The following is a 22,241-nucleotide window of genomic DNA, read 5'->3' on the forward strand; positions in this document are numbered from 1 at the left end:
GCAAACTCGCGTCTAAGGTCAAGCCACGCCCCCTTCTGCGCCAGCGATCCCTTTTCAAGCGAGCGAGAAACAGACAGTGCTAATTTATTAGCGGAAGGGTGCGCGCGTTTTTATTTTTTACAATTGTTTACGTTTTTACTGTCGCGATGTCTTATCAATTTACATCTCGGGAGTATACGGCGATGATACGAGCATACTTTTTGTGTGGTGAGAACGCGAGAGCCGCAGTACGTATGTACAGAGAATTGTACCCAAATGCTCGCCAGCCGAACGTTCGGACTGTGGTAAATGCCTACCAGCGTTTACTCGACCACGGATCATACCGAGCACCGGCTCATAGCCAAGGACGTGGAAGACCGGCGTATTCGCAGGATCTGTACGACGATGTCGTGGACTACTTCGAAGAAGATCCCCGGCGAAGTACAAATGACGCAGCTCGTCATTTTAACATCAGCCAGTCCTGTGCATGGAAAATAATTAGTTCGTATGGATATCATCCATACCACTACAGAAAAGGTCAAGAATTGACCACTGTGGATTACGAACAAAGGATGACATTGTGCAGATGGATACTCGACAACACAGAAGCAAATATCCTCTTCTCAGACGAGTGCATGTTTACGCGTGTCGGATTGTTCAATCAACACAATGAACACTGGTGGTCAATACGCAATCCAATGTTAACAAGGGAGAACTCTTTCCAACACAGGTTTTCCATTAACGTCTGGGCAGGAATTCTCAACGACAACATTGTTGGCCCGTATTTCATAGAAGGGCGCCTTACTGGCGAAACTTATTTAGCTTTGCTGCGGAATATGGTGTCTGAAATGCTGGAAGAGATTCCATTAGCCAATTTAAGAGATGTCTGGTTTCAGCAAGACGGCGCGCCTCCGCACTACCACAGCGCAGTGCGTGAGTACTTAAACGAGCAGTTCGGGAGTCGGTGGATCGGTCGAGGCGGCCCCGTGGCATGGCCGCCACGATCTCCTGATCTCACGCCATTGGACTTTTGGGTTGGCTTTAGTATCGTTTGGCAGGCGGACGGGGCTAAAAGTGGTTAAATCTGGTAGAGGGTGGGTCTCCGATTATAACGCTACCACTCTTGTTACAAGGTAATGGATATTTTTCGAGAAATTTACAAAAAATGTTTCTAACCTCAAATCAGATAAAACGCGTAATGTCAACGTTATTCGGTGAAACGGAACGTTAAAATGGGCGATCGACAACCGAATGTGTTTTAGTATATCGTCTGTAGTGTACAAATCCGTGAAAAGGAACGCAAAAAATAAATAAATGTCTCTGGTTTTTGCGTTAAGTGTCATTTGTGATTAGCTGTCATTGTGTTTCTTCGAGTTGCGTCAATGTACTATGATGTTATTTCAAATATCATCTTATTTCTCTTAGTATGCACGAGCGAGCGAAGCGAGCTCGCGACTTAGGGCACCCCCGACTCGGATAGGTTAGGTTCGAAGGGGATGGCGGGGTCTGCAAGACCCCGCCATTCCCTTCGTGGTTATTTTTTTTTAAACCACCCAGAAGTAGGAGCCCCGCGTAGCGGGGCTCCGTCGACTTTGCCTTTGTTCGTATTGATTAGAAGTACTTGCACTTAATTTTCCGACCGTAGCGGGTGATTATAGTGTTTTGAGGTTAGGTTACAAATATCTATTTTTCTCCAAAATTATGCGTTACCTTGTAACGGGAGTGGTACCAGAGGATAGGGGTGGAGCCCCCCAACACCCTCCCCCCCTTTTCCTCCCCCTCCGCCTGCCAAACGATACTAAATTTTTACCGGACTTTTTTTTGTGGAGTGAAATTAAACGACGAGTGTACGTTAGTGAGCCTACAAGTGTAGAACAATTAAAACAGCGCATACTGGACGCGTTTGACGAAGTAAAAAGTAAACGAGACATACTTTTATCATTAAAAAACAATTTAATTAAACGTGCTCGTGTTTGTATTGAAAATGGTGGTGGACATTTTGAAGCACAGCTAAAATATCTGTAAGTTTTTTTTTTGTAAATAAGTAGGTACGTAAATTCTAAGGTGACATAACATAATTATTGTAAATATCAGCTGATTCAAACTTTTTAAATACGCCAAAATTACTTATTTTCACAAGTTTTACAACTTTACTTATTTGATTTCTTTTTACCACCTAATCTTTTAATTTAGTCACCTAATTTCTTAATAATTCATTTTGAAAAAGTTGGTAATTTTGTTGGTCCTAAGCCCAAATAAAGTATGAAGGAAAAGTTTGAATTGAATAAAAGTTTATTTTCCGTACACCTTTTATTTTACTTTTTCTTAGTTTTTAATCGTAACGCATCTATGCGTTTTAGTTACCTACATTCGTTATCAGCTGTTGGACGCGGGGCAAGTTCGAGCGAGAGCACGCGAATGCGAGAGCGACAGAATATTATTAATGAATACTACTATGAATGACCTGGAATAACTTGTACAATGTTTCCATGAATTGAGTGAAATTTTTGGATATAACTTATCGCTAATAACTTTGCTGATTATGAATATTAGTTTTTGAAACTTTGCATAGATAATACTAAGAACTTTTTAAATGAGCCCTTTAAGTATGTGCACTAATTAAAAAATAGCGGTGTATAGTTTTAGACTAAATTCAAACATTTTGCATTGCATTATAAATTAATTATGTTATTGTATTTGGGCTACATGTGACGGGTATCGCACGGCCGTGTGTTCCCGCGGCACCCCGGTAAGGTTCACTGCACACTGCACAGGTTGAGACAATATCACTGAACGAGACAAGCCAAGCGGACGCGGCGCGCTCCGGACACTGTCGGACACGCCGGACACTGCCGGACACTGCCGGACACAGGGAGCCGGCAGGCGGCCGCCCGATAATATCATAACCATGTGAGATCGCGTAGTAACTCGTCAAGTGGTGGTGATGTGAGGTGGCGCCTACAATATGGCGCACTTGATTTTCCTCCGCTTTTTCCCCTTGACGTCTCCGTTGGTGGCGCGGCTGTCGTCCGACTTGCGCGACCGGATCTCGCGCATCAGGTCAAAGAACACCTGCGGAGGAGCGGCCATCACACACCGGACATTGCACACAAGCGCCACCACCACACATACCTACGAGGCGTTGTTTCACACCTCCCTAATGTGCCTTACTAGTTCTACATTGACGACTTTGTCACAAGTTGAAAATGTGAAACAAGTTTATAGTCTGATATGTAGAACTGTTGTATTTTTACTGATCTGTATACTATTGGTACCTAAGGGGCCTAATTTGACTTTTCCAGAATATTAAAAAGAGGAATTATACTAGAGTTGCACCGCGCACTGCCTGTTTCAAAATGGAAATGTTTCTTGAAAACAATAACATATTAGACCAAACACATAACGCTAAACTTTCCTGTAAAATACACGATTTAATAAGAAAGGTATTAATAGAGTAGTGTGTGTGTTTGTGTCGTGAAGTAAGACAAGCTAGCGAGCGATGCGCAGCGCAACTCTAAGCCAGGCGGCTGCAAGCGTGCAAAGCGCAGCCTCGGCTCGTGGAGCGAGTAGGAAGAAGACAGGAATTATCATAGATTACGTGTAGGCAGAGAGGTGGGGGGAGGGTTAGCAAACCTTATTTTAGTGCTATGAAACTTTAAGACTAAAAAGTTCAAGTCTTTAGACTAGTCTTTGTGCTATCCATGCTATGTTATATCATTTTGTTCCCAAGACTTAGCAACATTGGGAAGGACTGACTCATTTTCTGCATCCTTTTTTTCCTAACTTATTTTAGCTTCCTACGCGAGTAACGTCCCTCCCCCCACCTGGCTTGGTGGTGGCAGTAGGTGACAGACTAACCTTGTCGACGTTGTCCCGTGTCTTGGCGGAGGTCTCGACGTAGGGCACCTGCCAGTGCTGCGCTCGCTCGCGACACGCGTCGAGCGGCACGCGGCGCTTGTCCGCCAGGTCTGACTTGTTACCCACCAGCAGGAACGGAATGTTCTCGTCGTTTTTCACGCGGAGGATCTGTTCTCTGTGAAATAATATAATATTGATATAGTAAACACCTTCAATTTAAGGATATGTAAATATCTATGCAAATAAATAAATTTTAGAACTGCAAATATTAATTTGCTACTTCGCCTTTTTATCGTCCCACTGCTGGGCACAGGCCTCCTCGGATTAAGCATTAATACTATACCTACTACTACTACTAAAACTTTACTATATTAATACTACACTAAACTAAAATATTAATTTGATTTCCTTTAAATCAAACTCAAGCTTAAAAACTGAACGTTAAAAATGACATTTAACTTAAACAAACTTTCCAAAGCATCCTCTTCGAGTCAAATCTATCGATTGTTAATGACAAATCGGACGAGTCTGCCTGACTCCCAGGAAACACGATACGAGAACTTCATTTGTGTGTCAACGGAATATAAAAAAGTAGGAGTATGGTAGGTACCTGAACTCCTGCGTGGCGTCGAAGCTCTCAGGCTCGGTGATGGAGAAGACGCAGAGGAAGCCCTCGCCGGAGCGGAAGTAATTGTCTCTGATGGCGGCGTAGTCCTCCTGCCCCGCCGTGTCCAGGATGTCGATCTGTACCTCCTCGCCGTCCAGCACCACCTGACAACACAAGGATGAAAACTTATTGAAATGTTCCCACTATACATAATACATAATATCGAGTCGACTGGCAGAAATACATACTAAAGCATTTGATCATCCATTTGAGTCATCTGGCTAATCTAGTGTCAATTTCTTGTTTATTAAGTTCGTAATTTAGTGCGCTATGTTTTATAAAACCGTTGTTGAGTCGGCCCACTCGCTTCAACCGCGTCCACGACAAGTGGGGGCGACTGTGACGTCGTGGTGCAACGGCTCGCCGCGAATCGCCGGGGCGAGAGGTCAAGACTTGCTTATGCGCACCGGCCGCGCGCACGCGTTCTTACTACTTTAATTACATTGTACTATATTGTTATATTTACAGTCATTATACGTATTCACATATTATACAGTCCACGCTTATTATTTACTCCACCTGCTGAGCTATCGTCGCAACATATGGTCTTTCTCCCAAGAAAAATTGAACTGGACAAAGAAGACAAAGGACTTTGGTGAACGTCGACCACGTCATCGAGTGACTCAGTGAATATTATCAAGTTTCTTCGCTGTGAACATTGTTACGTTGTGATATATCGGCACGGCTTGAGACTTTTCGGCCGTCTTAGCTGACGTCACCCAACTGACACGAGAAGAAACGGAATTTGGGCTACTAATTATTCGTCATCATAACGGACAGCAAATACACGTGTTCAGATTGTCGTCGTGCATTGAGATATCTGACAAGAATACTCCTCGGCGCAGTCATCACCAGTGGTTTGCACCGGAAAACAGTGAGCTCGTTCCAATTCCTTATTTAATCATCTCATCATCTTTCCGTCATCATAATCACATTCATTATCATCCATATCCCACATTACATTCATTTTTTACCTCATTATAATTAAAGAACGGTGTTACATTTTTGCAAGTCATCTCCACATTATTTCATCATATTTCATCCCATTTTACCATTTATTTCAACTGTTTCATCTCTTCATTCATTCATTTCACTATAATTTAATCATATCAATTGCAGTGTCGTTTTATGTTTCAGCTAAAATCTAATATTATAATCTTATAACGTTAACATTACGCAGCGATTATCAGTGCACAAACGCCTTGCATTTTTAAATAGCAATACACATTCTGCTACAATTTTGCTCGTGCACTTTATCTTGCAACTCGTTGCTATTATTTTATGAGAAGTGTTTAACTTGCTGTTAGTTTATATATTTCCTTAGTGCTTTATTACAAAAATCTATCGCCTTCTCTTAAAATGTCTGACATTAAAAGCCTTATGAGGAAACGTGCTTCAATTAAAGCAAAGCTTACGCAATTCTCTTCATACTTAAACATTGCTAAGTCATGTGAACAGTTGAGCGAAGTTCAGATTGTTGAGGTTGAGTATAGACTTAATACTATCGAAAATCTATATGATAAATACGACGTGTTACAGGCCGACATGGAAGAGATGGTGGACGACCCTAGCGAGCAATATGCGGAGCGTGAGGAGTTCGAAAAGCAGTACTACAGCTTGGTGGCTGCAGCACGTCAGCTGATCAGCAATGCTCGCAAGCAAGCTTCAGGGAACTCCATAGCCGAGGTTGATGTTTCTTGTTCTAAGCACACACACAAACATAATTCTATCCGTTTGCCTAAAATTGATCTTCCTAAGTTTTCCGGCAGCTATCATGATTGGTTAGAGTTTAGAGACACTTTCATTTCTATAATACACAATAACGACAGCATAGATAACATAAATAAATTACATTATCTTCGTGCCTCCTTAAAGGGTAGTGCTTCCTTAATTATTGACAATCTTGACTTTAGATCTGATAACTACGACGCTGCCTGGAAGTTGCTCTGTGATAGGTATGATAATAAAAGGTTGTTAGTTAACAACCACGTTCAATCACTTTTTAATGTGCAGACCATCAGCAAGGAATCAAGTAAGTCATTAAGACATATTGTTGACACCACAAATAAAAATTTAAGAGCGTTATCTACACTGGGTCAACCTGTTGAGTACTGGGACACACTGATCATTTATATAATGACATGTAAGCTTGACCAGGTGACAAACCGAGAGTGGGAGGAGCATAGGAACTCGTTGTCAGAACCTCCAACGTTAGCTGTATTTATTGAATTTATTAGTAACAGGGCTGATTTATTAGAAACGCTTGAGGAATCCAAGTCATTGTTTTCTAAAGTTGAAGATATACATGTCAACAACATTAAACAAAGTAAACATTCTTCGGGTTCAAGTGAAACTTCTCGCAGTCCTTTATCATGTCCAATGTGTCAAAAAGATCACTTCATTTTTCAATGCGATAAATTCAAAAGCTTGCCTGTACAATCACGTATCAGTAAAGCTCAAACTTCCAATGTATGCTTAAATTGTCTTCGACCAGGTCATAATATTTATAAATGTAAATTGGGTCACTGTAAGTATTGTCGTGAGAAGCACAATACATTGTTGCATTTTGATCGCGATACCGTTGTTCCTAATCAACCGACTAGTACTTTAGCTTCTGTCAATCACCTTTCTACATCTCGAGTTGTCTTACTCTCCACAGCGTTGGTGAATGTGTCGGATGCTGAAGGCAACGTTCATACTGCACGAATCCTGCTGGATAACGGGAGTACGACTAACCTTATGTCACAGGAGTTAGCTCGCAAACTTAACATTTCCACCTATACAGTCGAGTCTAAGGTAAAAGGCATTAATGATCAATCTTCTTATTGTACACAAGGTTGTTCGATTTCATTAAAGTCAGTCAATAGTGAATATGACATCGATATTGATTGCTACGTCGTGTCCAAAATTTCATCGTGTGTACCAAATACATATATTGATGTGCACAATATAAATATACCTACCAATATAGTTCTGGCTGACCCTCAGTTTTACGTTCCATCTTCTATAGATATTCTTGTAGGTGCTGAAGTCTTCTGGAACGTTTTAGGTACTAACCGTATAGAGTTAGGTAAATCCATGCCTACTTTATTTGAGTCAAAATTGGGTTGGCTGTTATCAGGAGTCGTCAAGCAATCAAATTCTTCTTCTCATTTATGTTTGCTGGCTGATACTTTGCAGACAGACTTAAACTGTTTTTCCAAGCCAGACTCAGTTTCAGCAAAACATACACTCACGCGCGAAGAGCGTTCTTGTGAGGAATTATCTTTGAAGTCCACTTACCGTGACGCGGATGGACGCTTCGTAATTAGCATACCACGTAAGGAATCTCCTGACGTATTGGGTGATTCCTACAACATGGCTAAGCGCCGCTTAGCATTACCCTACATATTAAGGCTGAACTGGAGGTGCTCATCAGATATCTTTTCTTACTCCATGTCAAATGCAACTTCCAGTAACATGGCCACAAAACGTAAGATTTTTTCTGTCATTGCTCAGATCTTTGATTCTATTGGCTTGGTCGTTCCTTGCATAGTGGAAGCCAAGATAATCATGCAGCAACCGTGGCTGCTAAATTGTTCCTGGGATGAGCCTGTTCCCGAACATATTCAGCATCCATGGGACAGCTTTCAAAATAGATTACCTTTTTTAAATGATTTCAGGATGCGTCGGTGGATCACGTGTGAATCGTCGTCTTCTGTGCAGTTGCATGTGTTCACCGGCGCATCTGAAGGGGCGTATGGTGCTTGTTATCATGTCCGCAGCGTATCGCTTAGTAGTGAGGTTCATCTACACCTTCTTACTGCTACAAGCTTAGCGCCGGTCAAGTCAACGACCATCCCCCGAATCGAACTTTGTGCTGCGTTGTTAAGTTCGAGATTATACGTGAAGGTACCGCAGTCACTCACACTACATATTGACGACGTCTATTTCTGGTGTGATTCCACCATGGTCTTGGGTTGGTTATCTGCCTCACCCACGCAACTTAAAAGCTTCGTTCGCCATCGTGTCTCTGAAATTCGAGAAACTGCGGAGGGTAGAACTTGGCGTTACGTTCCGTCACAAAAAAACCCCGCAGACCTCGCTTCGCGTGGACTCAGAGCAGATAAGCTGCTGTCTTCTTCGCTATGGTGGTCGGGACCACAATTTCTTCTTCTTTTCACATCAATATCTCCAATCATAACAACAACATCATTTCTAAATTATTTACATGTTCAGATTTTAGTAAAATACAGCGCTTTACAGCACACTTATTTAAATTTATTAACATTAAAATTAAAAAACAAACAGTTTGTTCTGGTCCACTTACATCTAAAGAGTTGAATAGTGCATTATCTTAAGAATTTGTCAACAGGAGTCGTTTCCTTCGTGTTGGAGGCAGGTTCAACAATTCTTTTTATGATTTTATTCCTTTAAGCAACTAAACATATTATTTGTAAATTCTTATTTGACATGCATCACCTACGCCTTTTACATCTTTTACCTCAATTGCTTCTTACAAAACTTCGTCACCATTCACCCATCATGATAGCTGACCGTAGGGACACATGAAGTGCTTTACATGTGTGTTTGTGTGTTTAGCCACGAGGGCCGTCCATCTTGAACATATATCCGGCTTTTCTGGCTGCCATGGACCGCTTTATTGCTCGCCGGGGGAAGCTAAGCAACATTTTCTCATGTCTAGCATTGTCCGCGGTTAAGACAACCAAACACCATCTCAGACGCATCCTTGGCTTAACGAATTTAACTTTTGAAGAGATGGTAACATGTTTAATTCAAGTAGAAGCTATCTTAACTTCCAGGCCCTTAACTCCACTTTCCGATGACCTTTCCGACCTTATTCCCTTGACGCCTGCCCACTTCCTTATTGGACGATCGCTCATCTTGTTGCCTCACCCACAGGTCCAGAACGCTAACGTGAACAACTTGCAGCGGTTCCGTCGCATCGAATGTTTAAAGCAACATTTCTGGTCACGCTTCTCACATTTTGTGGCTCCAACAACGAACCAAATGGCTCTGATCGTCAGGGGAACTTACAGAAGGAACCCTTGTCGTCATTAAGGATAAAAGCTCACCTCCTCTGTTATGGCTTTTAGGACGGATCGTTAAGGTGCTTCCTGGTAGAGACGGCATTGCACGAGTCGCCGACATCCGCACACGTAAGGGTGTCATTCGGCGAGCGTTCAACACAATTTGCCCGTTACCCGTCGCCACTGCTGTTGAAGACACTTCAACGGGGGGAGTATGTTGAGTCGGCCCACTCGCTTCAACCGCGTCCACGACAAGTGGGGGCGACTGTGACGTCGTGGTGCAACGGCTCGCCGCGAATCGCCGGGGCGAGAGGTCAAGACTTGCTTATGCGCACCGGCCGCGCGCACGCGTTCTTACTACTTTAATTACATTGTACTATATTGTTATATTTACAGTCATTATACGTATTCACATATTATACAGTCCACGCTTATTATTTACTCCACCTGCTGAGCTATCGTCGCAACAACCGTGAAATACATAAATGCATGAACAACGTGATATCTTGTTCAGCTGTCTCGCTATAATATCTCTTAGTAATAACATCACAAAGTTGACGGATCGGTTCATCGTCACGATTCTTAATTGATAGCAGTACATAATGCGTCTGTATGCGCACGTATAAGCCTGTACAGCGATGTGTAGCAACGCACGAAACGAATAAATCACAGTTGAAAGTTGTCATCGCACAACAACTCTCTTCTTATAAATACTGAAAGCGGAGAATACTAAAACGTGTTTGTATGTATTCAAACTGCAGTTCCCTTGACTTTAAATGCAGGCGAAATTATCAACAAGTGATGATCTGATACTTTCGTTGAAACATGAGAAATTCAACAATGCGTCCATTCCGATTCCCACACCAATTATATGAGTACAATCGCAACGTTTTGAAGTATTGTCTTATCATGTTTAGTTTTCTACCTAATCGTGAGAGCTGATCTTGCATATTCGGAAATCATAAATTGTGAACACGTTTCACAAAATTGTATTCTTATAGATATGCCTTTTACCAGAATTTCTATTTATCCTATATCTCAATATTTTTTTGAAAAAGATGCCATGGAAAGATGAATGGATGCCAAATATGGTGTCAGTAATAAAGACCCCACAGCCAGTCGACCCACGGATGGGTTCATACATGATGTTAAATGACATAGGTTGTTGAAACCCACCTTCTTCCTATAGCTATCAGCCTTAGTGGGCTCGTAGTCTTCGACGAACTCGTCGTACATGAACTGCAGCGTGAGCGCGGACTTGCCCACGCCGCCGGAGCCCACCATGATGACTTTGTGCAGCGTCGGCTGCGCGGCCGGCTTCTTCGACATGGCGCGGCGCTTCACTCGCGGCTCTAAGCACGAACACTGGAACAGAAAATTGAGCTTTGTAGACATAATAAAAACTTTTAATATAGCAATAGGAAAACTGAGAAAGCTGATAGCCGGTGACAATTCTACCAGACTATAGGTGGTGATCCATTATCCAGTTATACAAAACAAGGAGATAAAAGGAACCTGAAGCAAATATAACTATTACAGAATGGACCAGCGCCCCGGCTGGTCGCAATCCAACATTAAACTAGATAAAGTTTTTACCGCCATAAAATCTGAAGAGGCGGCTAAAATTGATACTTTAAGAAATATCAATGGACTCGTAGGAATCTTGTGAATGTCCAAAATGATAAGGACATCTACATAACTTCGCTCATCAACTCATTAATGCACGGCCGTGGGTGTTGGGCCTCGTGGTTTTGGCGACAGACCCCAAGTTAGGTGCTGCGGTACGTAACAATATTCAGATGAGGTTTCGCAACCGTGACCGCGTATGGCAGCAGAGACATTGAACTTGACTTTGTGAACACCTGCCGAACCTTCAATATGTTTTTTTTTGGTTCTGTTGGTAAGTTTTTGCTGCCCTTTTTTATGAATAAAATCCTTTATCAAAACAAGATGCGATGCGATTGTTTTAAAGACATCTAGGTGTATCTGGCTGTGTAGATTATTTCACGTGTTTCTGTACACCCATTAATTTCACAAGCAATATCTAAATTCAAATATTCTTCGTCTACAAAAACGTGCTTCTGTTCCGGGTAATTTGGCAATTTTTTCCCTGTATTTGGATACGAAGAAATCCCTAAGGGGTCGTAACGAAATATGAATAGCGGTAGAGTCGGCTGGCGTTTGATTTACGTTTGGCCATTACATATTCGAGATAGTGTCGGGAATTACCGGTTGGATTTCGGTAATTATCAAACTATTAATAACTCATTAATGTTCAGGACAAATCGCTAAAAGTTCCGCTCTATCAGCGGAGTTTCCGTATTAGCTTGCTCATTTACTTTAATTTTGTTTTAGATTAGTTCTAACACGCACGGCTTCGTAGAAATATTTGATGAAGAACCTTATCCTATCCGCTTTACAAATACACGCCTTCGCCAAATTAACAATATTTACGTATGATAACAGATATTTATCGATGAGTCGGCAATATTGAATGCAGACAACAAATACGATAAGCTAATAAGGATAGGTACGCTCGTATAATCGGTCAGCACTTTATCAACAGTACTAATTGTCAGGGATTACATCATTTGCTAATGAATGCACCGCTGGCAATGACTGCACATAACAATTATTAATTATCGTCAATGGTTCACGCGATGCAATGTTCTGCAGTAGGTACTCGTTCTCGAATGTCTAAGTAATAAAGACGTAATTTTATGTTATTCTATCACTTTTATTTCGTTTTTAAATGTCTGTTTATGACAACAATAATAACCAATACCCAACTTATCTGCATAATCATTTAACTATCGCCGACCTAACAATTAATGCAAATTACCTTTCCTTGTTCAAATTATCATTAAGACATTATCAAATCTACATAGAAATCTAATCTGAGTGTCAGAATTGGAGCCGGTACTGAAAACCTACATTTACAGATGACATCATCAGGGGAGGGAAGACATTAACGCGACCTTCAAACGTCAGCCTACCAGCGGTTTACCGAAACGATCCCTAGTGTTTATTAATTGATAGCTATTAACAATGACAGACGTGAATTGAATAACAATATAAACAATACTGCGATCACCTTGGAGTGTGGGAAATACTGTCAATTTACTAGCAAAGATTAATTTTAATAAATTAAGTCACAGTTCAAGCGAAAATGTAACACCTAATGACATGATAGTAACTTCTAGAAATTGGCCCTTCATTACCTGGAAATGATGAAATCACAAAGAGTGCCTACTTAATACGTGAGGCACATTATTATATGCGTAGTAATTTCAAAGTTAATTGAAGAGAACAAAAGATTGATGCGAGTGACTGGGAGCCGGCAGACGGATCGTGAGACTACGCTAACCGTGAATAGAATTGATAATGATGGAGTTTCTGTACATTTTGCCGTAATTTGGGGTTGCGATAATAATGGTAAAGCCATTGTTATGAATTTGAAGAATTCATACAATCAAATAGAATAAGAATCAAGTTGTGTAACGATATAAAGTTGTAAGTTAAGGTAGCATTGAAAGGGTTGTATCAAAATATATCGATGGTTTATCTACTTGAAGCAAAGAACATTATCAGGTATCAGTTTTCGTTTTTCAAATAAGTCTTTGTCTACATCCATTCCAGATTTCCGCAAAATGTGCAAACAAATAACGGTCTTTGGCGCCAAATATTTCATTGATAGTCTTCCGATAGTAGACAATAAGCCCTCGTGTGCCACATACAGAGCAGCAAATGCTTGTCAGTCGGCGCACGTATCGATAAGTTCAGTTATTAATCGATACTGTTCGATTTCCTGCTCCATTGCAACGGGATCGATCACCTGTTCGATTGAATTACTGTTTTTTGCATGGGTATTGAATGTTTTTGCTTTGGGAGTTTGAAAATTTCATTGCACTTTTTTGTTCAGTTTCGGAGTACTTGGACGACTCATTTTATCCATTGCAGGCCATACTTGAAAAATAAAGTAGACTGATAAGCGTACGCCCTGATATTTGTGACTCATCAACAGTTTTTCTTCAAGTTGAATTGAGTAAACCGATAAACTATTTGTTTCCCAGTATTCATGTTCTTCAGAAATAACGAGAAGATAAGATAATATGGACTTATCTCCAGAGTGAGCAGCAGCCAGCCCACGCACACAAAAATAACTAATTTCCTTTAATTAAACTCACTAACAGATCTGGGGCGGATACGTCAGCGGTTTATGTCAGTCTTTCATCTTTACGTGGTTAGCTACTTTGCCGAATTTAACTTTTTGATGTTCCTATTAATTTATATCTTCTATTTATAATTTTGTTCTTCGGGTGGTTACTTCTTTCCGATGTATATTCGAGATGGAGGAAAATATATTATCCTCCAATCCGAAGTTCCTTTACACATTCGATTCTTACGAAGGAAGTCATTGACTGATTGATTCATTATTGTTTCTGAAAGGAACGACAATTGATGAAGTCATGTAGATAGTCATCTACATCCATTTACATATGCTGATACATGGTGAAAAAACCACAGCGGATGTCGTGAATTAGACTCATCATCATCATGTAATTCATGAATGAGAGGAAACACCAAACACCAACAAATCTTTGAGTAATAAAGACACTAAGTAGTGTCCTGTTGTGCAGTGCAACTCACTAGGCGCCGAGATACGAAGCCCTAGTACCTAGTTAATAGGATTTAATGACAGCCTCGCTCCAACTTCAGCGAAATTGAGATAAACACAAACAATAGTCGACCTTGAAACGGCTGACTCATAAACATGATTCATTACAACGATTAGTTATAGTACTTACTCTAAACAAACGCGCCATCGCAGATAATATCCTATTTTGTTCGGAAACGGAGCGCGGAAGAGATCACTAATAAAACACAGACACGACCACTCTCATCCGACAGTAAAGGAAAAATGGACTTTTCAGTTTCCCCCACCATGACAAATTATGTCACAGGACAATTATGATGACAGAGATAATAGGCTTCATTGTTTTATTTGGATCAGTTGTTACACATGATGTTTCTATTCAATGAAAAAGCAAGCGAGATTTGCAAATGTATTTATTAGAGAGGATTTCCTGTCAGGAATTACTAGGATTCGTCGATAAGCACAGGAAGGCTGCGTTATCAACACATAGGATGATGATTTATATTAATGTCAACCTAAGCTAAATATACTACAGAAAATTATATGCCATTGAACTCAAGTGGATCATGACATGACCATGCGTATGACAGTCTGATTACACGGAGTAAGTTAAAAATACATTTATTTCGCTAAGTTCGTAAACAGAGGGTGTTCAGCCATGCGTTTCGGGCATCATAACAAATGCAGTAAAATCGCGAAAACCACTATTTAATGCAAAGTAATTATGTCAATCAAAGTTACCGCGATATGCATAAGTAACTTAGATCATTTTCTTTTTATTATGTTACGTGTTTATGATGCATGTTTTTTTAGACGTATAGCTTAAGTTATAGCCAAATGAATGTATCCTTAGACATCACGATAGAATTTCTTGCCTACAATAGTCCAGTAGTCCACACCTCAAGTATTTTGTAAATTAGAACTATCTTTTCCGAGTTTGCGTACTTTTGATTTACAGGAACTTATGCTTGCCGATATCTATATAATGTTACAGATACGCCACTCCGCCCCTTACTCAATGGTATGCAATTAGTGGTGTCACTCTAATGAATGAGTCTATCTTAGGGCAACGACATGCCTTGATGGTCAACTGTTAATTACAGCTCTAGAAATTCTTTTCACAGTTAATACCTTCTTGTTACTGTATAACTAAGTTAACATAGTTCTCTAACGGCCAGTTTCTTCATCAAAAGTTAAAGTTAAAGTAATGTCTAAAGTTAAAGTAACGGTCAAATTCGTTTTTTCAAGGCTAAAGTGACAGCAAAATTCATAGAAAAATTTAATTTAACCGTTACTTTTACTTTAGACATTACTTTGACTTTTACTTTGGCTTTAACTTTTGATGAAGAAACTGGCTGTAAATTATTTATGTCTAATATTGGATGCGATCGACCGAGTTGATTTACTACCAAGATTATAATAAAAATCCAATAAACGCTAGTGAAAGTGCACCGGCATTACATAAACACAGTTAATCATTAACTGGCAGTTATGATAAAGCCGGCTATGTGCGCAGGCGCAGACTGTGTTCGTCACAGTTGCCACAGATGCGATAACGATCTAATAACTTTGTTTGTACTTGTGAATCGGTGTGACCAATTAACGTTTTTAATTCATAACATGACGTCAGTTAAAAAAAAAAGTAAAACATGATTTTGAAGTACCAAATAAAGAAAATAATTCTGTGGCTATAAAACTATTAAAAGCCTTAATTTGAAACTATTATTTCATTATCAATATTACAGGTTGAACTATAAAATATCTACTGAACATAGTTCGGTACCAGGCTCGAACTGGTACGGGTTGCAACTCTTAACGACCACCAACAATGACAGAGTCGCTCCATTTCAAACCTTTTGGCTATTTATTCGAAGAAGTGGCTGAGGAAAGAACTTCGCAATACTTATTATATTTTATCTCATCTGTGTCCAGAATCCAGACAAGTTAACATTGGTGTAAGATGTTTTAATTCTCCCGAATGACCTCCAAAAACGAGTTTCATCGGCATGCGGCAGCTGAAAGCTTTATTAATTCCCGTTTTTATTAGCAAAAGCTATTTTTAGAAAGAATATTATTCAACTCTGACTCAATCAACAAAGAGATCTAAACTTAAAACAATAATAAAGAAAGAAATAAGTAACTACACTCTTGTCCTTGCGACGAGACGTAAATCCATAATGTTCTTTTATTTTTCGACTTTACTCCCAACGAACTTTGGATTGTTGATCACATGGGCAAAGACTTAATATAAGTATCGTGAATAAAACTTACGTGAAAGTTAAGTTAATTAGTATTATTTACAAGAAAAACTATTTTGCTAGTTAAGTACTTTATCTGTACCGTGTTAACTTGATTTAATTAGAATGAACAGAAAAGCAAATGTGCTGGAAACATTTTCAATTGAAATACATGAAGCTTGAAGAATAAAATGTTTGTTATAAATAACGTCAGTTAAATCTGCATCAATCATAATAACGACGACAGCTGCATCTCGTGCATCGCAAAAACTGTGCGTATTACTTGTCGCCGACACCTGTAGTACCTCTATATGTATAAAGAACGGGTGTAATTTATTAACACCTGCCTTATTCACTAAAATATTACTTGGGGTGTATCGACAAAAGTTCGCTACTTCTAGAAAAGCGGGATGGGTGTATTGAACTTGGTTTCGTAGTTCAAGCTTCTCATAAAAGTGTCCAGTCTGTCTCGATCGCCTTTTCAGGACTTTTTATTGCAACTTAAATGACATTGCACAGTTGCATTCTTGGACGTAAAACACTTCTCGCAATTACCACGTAAGTTCGTACAACAAATAAATGAATTAGATCATCTGCATGATATAAGAGGTTTCCCTTAAAGATCGCGTGCCGCGTGTATAACATAATGGCTGGTAATTTAGCAAAAACTGCACGTCAACAGCAGTGGCGCGGAAAAGTTCGACGCTTTCCAGACGACTCGGCGCGAAATAGAAACCTGTGTGACAATGCACTGCGTGTACCAGTGAAACAAGTTTTAACAACATCTACGATAACATACCCATATGATTCTTGATGCCCAAGGGACTCAAAACAAATGTCAACACTCACTCACAGATATTCACCAGAAATTATATTGAAGGAAATTCACGTTCACATAAAACATGATCCGTCGGCAGTTATCGCGAATGTGCAAATCAACTGAGTGAAACATACGTTTCATGAGTACAATATACAAATACATAAAAAGATAAAATGTAATCAGTGCTCGCTGACTCACTGCTACGTCACCATCAAGCCAGCTGTACTGAACTTGCATCACAACCGGATGATTGAAAGTCAATAGCTTGAACTATTGAGCAAAATATTGCCAATTATAAATTCAAGACGATGACTGTTCAAAAAGTGTTCCGCAATACAAAACCATTTGTCATAAAATAAATCTAACAGCCCGACTGAAACTAAAAGCATTCTTACATGGTGCAATAGTCGGCTATCGATGATCTAAGTCTAGAACAATATTATCGGGTGTTATGAAAGACTGTAAAGTTACGTAAGACATTCGAAAGGCCGCTACAAATCAATACCAAGTTGAATACAACACATTTATTCATAACACTCGTTTATATCTAACGTAACATTTTATGATCCGCATCGAATAGAGCTGCAAGAAACTGATATTTAGCACTATTGATTTATTATCTTTCAGGTAATTACTTTCTGAAAGGGAAATGATTTCCTTGTTAATGCCATAAGAACTTACTATACAGTTTAAAATTTTAAAAGCAGTTCATGTTCATTTACCCTCAATTAAGGTTCAACCTATTTCCAAGTGGTATTTAGGGCATACCTTGTCACGTATTTAACTATGAAGCAGACTAGAGCAATGGCCGTAAGTTACTGCTAATGTAATTACTAATTAGCAGCTGTGAGGTCACATTGCCAGACTATAGGACATGGTGTCATCATGTCACCGTGACTCACGGACTGGCCGACTTTATTCGTGTCCATATTGTGTGATATAGGCTGTTACCATTTAATTATGGTACAGGTGATAAATAAATACAACCTCGTTCGATTACTATTCCAGACTGGCGAACTGATGGTCCCAGGTGCAATTGCCGGTACGGTCAACATTTGTGTGATGAACATGCTTGTTGGCTGAGGTCTGGGTGTGATATAATATCTATTAGTTGTGTTAGCACCCATAAGACAATAGCTAATAAATAGCTTACCATGGGGCTTACTGACCGTGTGTGAAGGTGTCGTGTCGTGTTATTTATTTAAAAAAAATAGTGAGAACTTCAGCTCGATCAGTGACAATGAGGATAATATCAGCCATTTATAATGGACAGGACCGTGGGTACAAACTGATCATGATACAAGTGGGTGGGCGGCAACACTTCCACGAGATTAAGCGCTTGATTCAGTAAAATAAACAATTTTAAGAAGCAATCATTTTATTTTTGTTACATACTGCTTCTGAAAAACTCATCTAATACTTCAGTGAATAATTTTCATGTGTGGTAGAACGATTAAGGCGCCTTTTAGTAACAAATTATCACTATAACAGGCCAGAAGTTTTGTCATCTTGTAAACTACATTAGAATGGGCTGCTACCGTCCTGGGAACTTCCAATTCCAATTATTAGCAAATACCAGAATGGTTCCGGTAGTATTTGATAATCTGTAACGATACTCAAACCATGACGAGAGATTGTGATACCGGAAAATTGCTGAGCTTGTGTCATTGGCTGTGCCGTGGCGTGCTGCGTCTGCGCATTGCCTACTGATCACTCATTGCAGTAGAAACCGCGTATTGTTAAAACTATGTGTGTACGCGTATGTGCCGTGCTATGGACCGCTTTCACGTGTTATCATTTACACAAAAACGTGAATTTCTATGGTTTCACCCGGCGGCATGCGCCATGGGAGAAAGTTCACATTGTTGTTGACAAGCAATGAGGCCGCATTGGATATGCCTAACGCACTAATGGAAAATTAACTGTATAGGCTTCAGAGTTAGTGTACAGGCCAAACATTGAAATAAAATGTTTCTATCGTAATAGCTAATCTTATCAAGATTGTTAACACAAGCGACATAGTATAAACATTCCCGGCGGTACGGCTGTCAATCTCAAAAATAGCTGTGGCATTCCAACCATGGCATAAGGCGAGTCAGCTAACATTATTATATAAAGCTATTTCTGATAAATCTACAACATTCTCAGTTATAAAAGACGAATCAAGGAATTTTCCCTAAGTCGTATTTTATAACTATTAATTTTAATATTTATAATTTTATAATTATTAAGTTAATAATAGAAAACACTGACATGTTCTATACATAAATCTAATGGGTCATAAAAGCAGTAGAAAAGTCACATTTATATTAGTAAATTACCTTTTTATGTAGTCTATGGCATTCATATCAATTACCTCATTATACAGTCAGGTCAAAATGGTAAATGTTTTGCTTACTATGCTATAAAATGTTTGATTTGTGAGATAATTCGTCAAATGGTTTACAAAACTGCAGTTATTGAGTAAACCTCACCATCAGATAAGTTGTGATTATCTTCCTATACTTTATCAGCAGTTTATCAAGAAGTGTTGTAATTTTCACCCACAAGATTACAGTTCCAGAGATAAAACCTCAAGACATTCATGACAAACAATCTATACTGATAAATCTAACAAGGGATATTGATTTCAATAGATTATTGTAAATGATAAAGAAAATGGAGATTAATATGTTAATCATGGGAAAAATAATAATGCTAGCAGATAAAATATATTTAAAGAAATTATCCAGTAATTATTTTTGATACTGAAGACATGAATAGACATGTTGTTAAGTGTACTTTGAAAAGAACACCTTGAACTATCAGTATAAGGTCAAACTGAGTACATTCACAAACAGTGAAAGGATTTACAAAAACCCTGATGCTATAATTAGATCTTCAGGAGATTTAATCACCATGTGACAAAAAATAAGTATATTTAGCTTTAGGAAATATAGATTTAATTAAGTAACTACTTAGATAGTTAATTGCGGGGATCTTTTGTGTTATACAAGCACACAGAAAATATTATTGGAAGTAAGTTACTACTATAACTTGTTAGTTTCTCTTTGAATCCAGTTAGGTAATCTCTACTTCAGAGCTACCATCAATCAAGCACAAGTCTTAGTAACTGTAGTGATTAGAAAGACAACTAATACATCTACAGTATATTATAAATAAGTATTCACAGCTACACATAACAGTTGAAGCGAGCAGGACGTCTGGTGTAGTCGTTACAAACTCATTAGCTGCACTGATAATATCTACCGGGCAATTACTGGCTTACAAGGAACTGCAGGTTCTAATAACTATTGAAATTGTGTCAATGGTCACTTTTTGTGAAGGATTCAGTATTATGTATAAAAGGTTTAGACAAGAATTTTAGACCGATCAAACTTAATTTGCAGCTCAGGGTTGTAGGGTATGGGAAAGCTGAATGGGAGCCCTATGCCCTTGATGAGGGATAACTGGATGTCATCAACAAACATAATACCTGTGTTAGCTTATCGCTTATTGGGATGAGAACAAAATATAACAGAAAATTCAGTAAAAATATTGTTTTGTTTGGGACATGAATTAAAATTGGTATTGGTAATGTCAATTTCTTATCACAACTTCCATGAGGATCAAGAACTTGAACTTGTGTACTATTGTATAATAAAAAGCACAACAATTGGTAATTTACAACATTAATTGATATATAGTCATTAATATTCCATCCATTGTTGAAGTAGACCAATCCTAACAAGCATCACAAATCAACTGTTAGTCTATTAATGTGTGAAAGTCATGCAAATATACCTTTTGTAGCGGATGAAGCTTTAAGTGCAATGAGCACAAAGGGAAAGGGATGGCATTATATGTCCTTGCGTGAGGCTTCTAAGTTATTACCAATTGGAATGGTTACAGCATTCCAAACAACATTCTTTAGACCATAAAGGACAACAATATATTTGGTGCATTATATTTTTTTCATGATATTTAATTTAGTCAATGTTCAGCTGATAGCAGATATTTTTATAAGGATGCTATTTATAGTTTACATCTTATATTTAGCTTTCTGTTTGTCATCATCACAAACTCACTCTCACCTTTTGTTCTTCCAGAAACTTAGTAGATAACTGGTAGGCTAAGGCTGAGAACATCACTGGGGGCTCAGCACTGTCTCCTCGGCGCGGGAGACGGGAGAGTAGGCCCCAACAATACCATCATACACAAACACTGGCCGACGCTCGCTAACTATTAGCGACTGATTACCATTAGCGACATGCACTCATACAAAGGAAAATTCACGGAAAATCAATCACAAAACGAGCGAGTGAGTCACAAACGTCTGCTGCGACGCCTTATGGAAACTTGTACAAACACTTAACTGTGCCACACACGACCGACGACAATACTGTAGTATTCGGCTGTGTAACCGGGTCGGGAAAAGTGCAATAACACGTGAGAACCGTAAGACAATGCGCGTGAAACTGTGGGAGAAGTCGAGGCGTTGCCATTGTAGTAAACATTCATCACGTCATTGACCTACACACCACCGCCGACCGCCGATACACTTTCTGAACGATGCTCTACGTACATTCTAAAACTTACCTCGATTAATAAGACTCCAACGGTTTATCCTCCGTTTTAGTGTTTCGGTGTAGTGTAAATTGATTTCACTTATTTCGTCAATGGTCACTCACTTTACGCGACTGTCAAAAAGGGTTGATGATCGGTGTCGATGTCGAAGGTAGCGACCTCTTTAGGGCAGTACTTTACATTGAAATAAACATTTCCATAAATGTAGGGAAACTTTGTTTTAACAAAATGCTTTCGTTTCGTTAAAAATCATTTCAACATTTCAGTCGATGCAACAATCCCAAACAAGATCTTGATTAAGACGTCTTCGCTATACTAAATAGGGAACAAAAGTAATCTTGAATGTTAAAAATTAGGAAGAACTCGAAAAGGCTCAATAATCACAAAGGCCAAAATTAAACTTAATGTAAGAAAACGGTTTCGAAAT

General features: G+C 39.2%; 1 protein-coding gene across 7 annotated transcripts in view; it reads right to left on the minus strand.

Annotated features, from left to right (window-relative positions):
* LOC110383693 (ras-related protein Ral-a) overlaps nucleotides 1-21,992 on the minus strand; it is a 33,224-nt gene extending 11,232 nt beyond the window's left edge. Inside the window, exons 1-5 of one of the 7 annotated variants that reach the window (XM_021344503.3) lie at nucleotides 21,827-21,992; nucleotides 10,711-10,899; nucleotides 4,448-4,608; nucleotides 3,838-4,012; nucleotides 2,615-3,051 (exon numbers count right to left, since the gene is read on the minus strand). In XM_021344503.3, coding sequence (XP_021200178.1) covers nucleotides 2,938-3,051; nucleotides 3,838-4,012; nucleotides 4,448-4,608; nucleotides 10,711-10,863 — 603 coding nt within the window. In that variant the 5' untranslated portion in view covers nucleotides 10,864-10,899; nucleotides 21,827-21,992 and the 3' untranslated portion in view covers nucleotides 2,615-2,937. Of the gene's footprint in view, nucleotides 1-2,614; nucleotides 3,052-3,837; nucleotides 4,013-4,447; nucleotides 4,609-10,710; nucleotides 10,900-14,342; nucleotides 14,455-17,227; nucleotides 17,385-21,321; nucleotides 21,748-21,826 lie in introns of those variants that run through there. The other 6 variants (XM_021344499.3, XM_021344504.3, XM_064035856.1 and 3 more) reach the window with 6 other exon arrangements.
* Nucleotides 21,993-22,241: the final 249 nt, after the last annotated feature.

This window comes from Helicoverpa armigera, chromosome 8 (assembly GCF_030705265.1).
Source record: "Helicoverpa armigera isolate CAAS_96S chromosome 8, ASM3070526v1, whole genome shotgun sequence".
Classification (NCBI taxonomy): Eukaryota; Metazoa; Arthropoda; class Insecta; order Lepidoptera; family Noctuidae; genus Helicoverpa; species Helicoverpa armigera.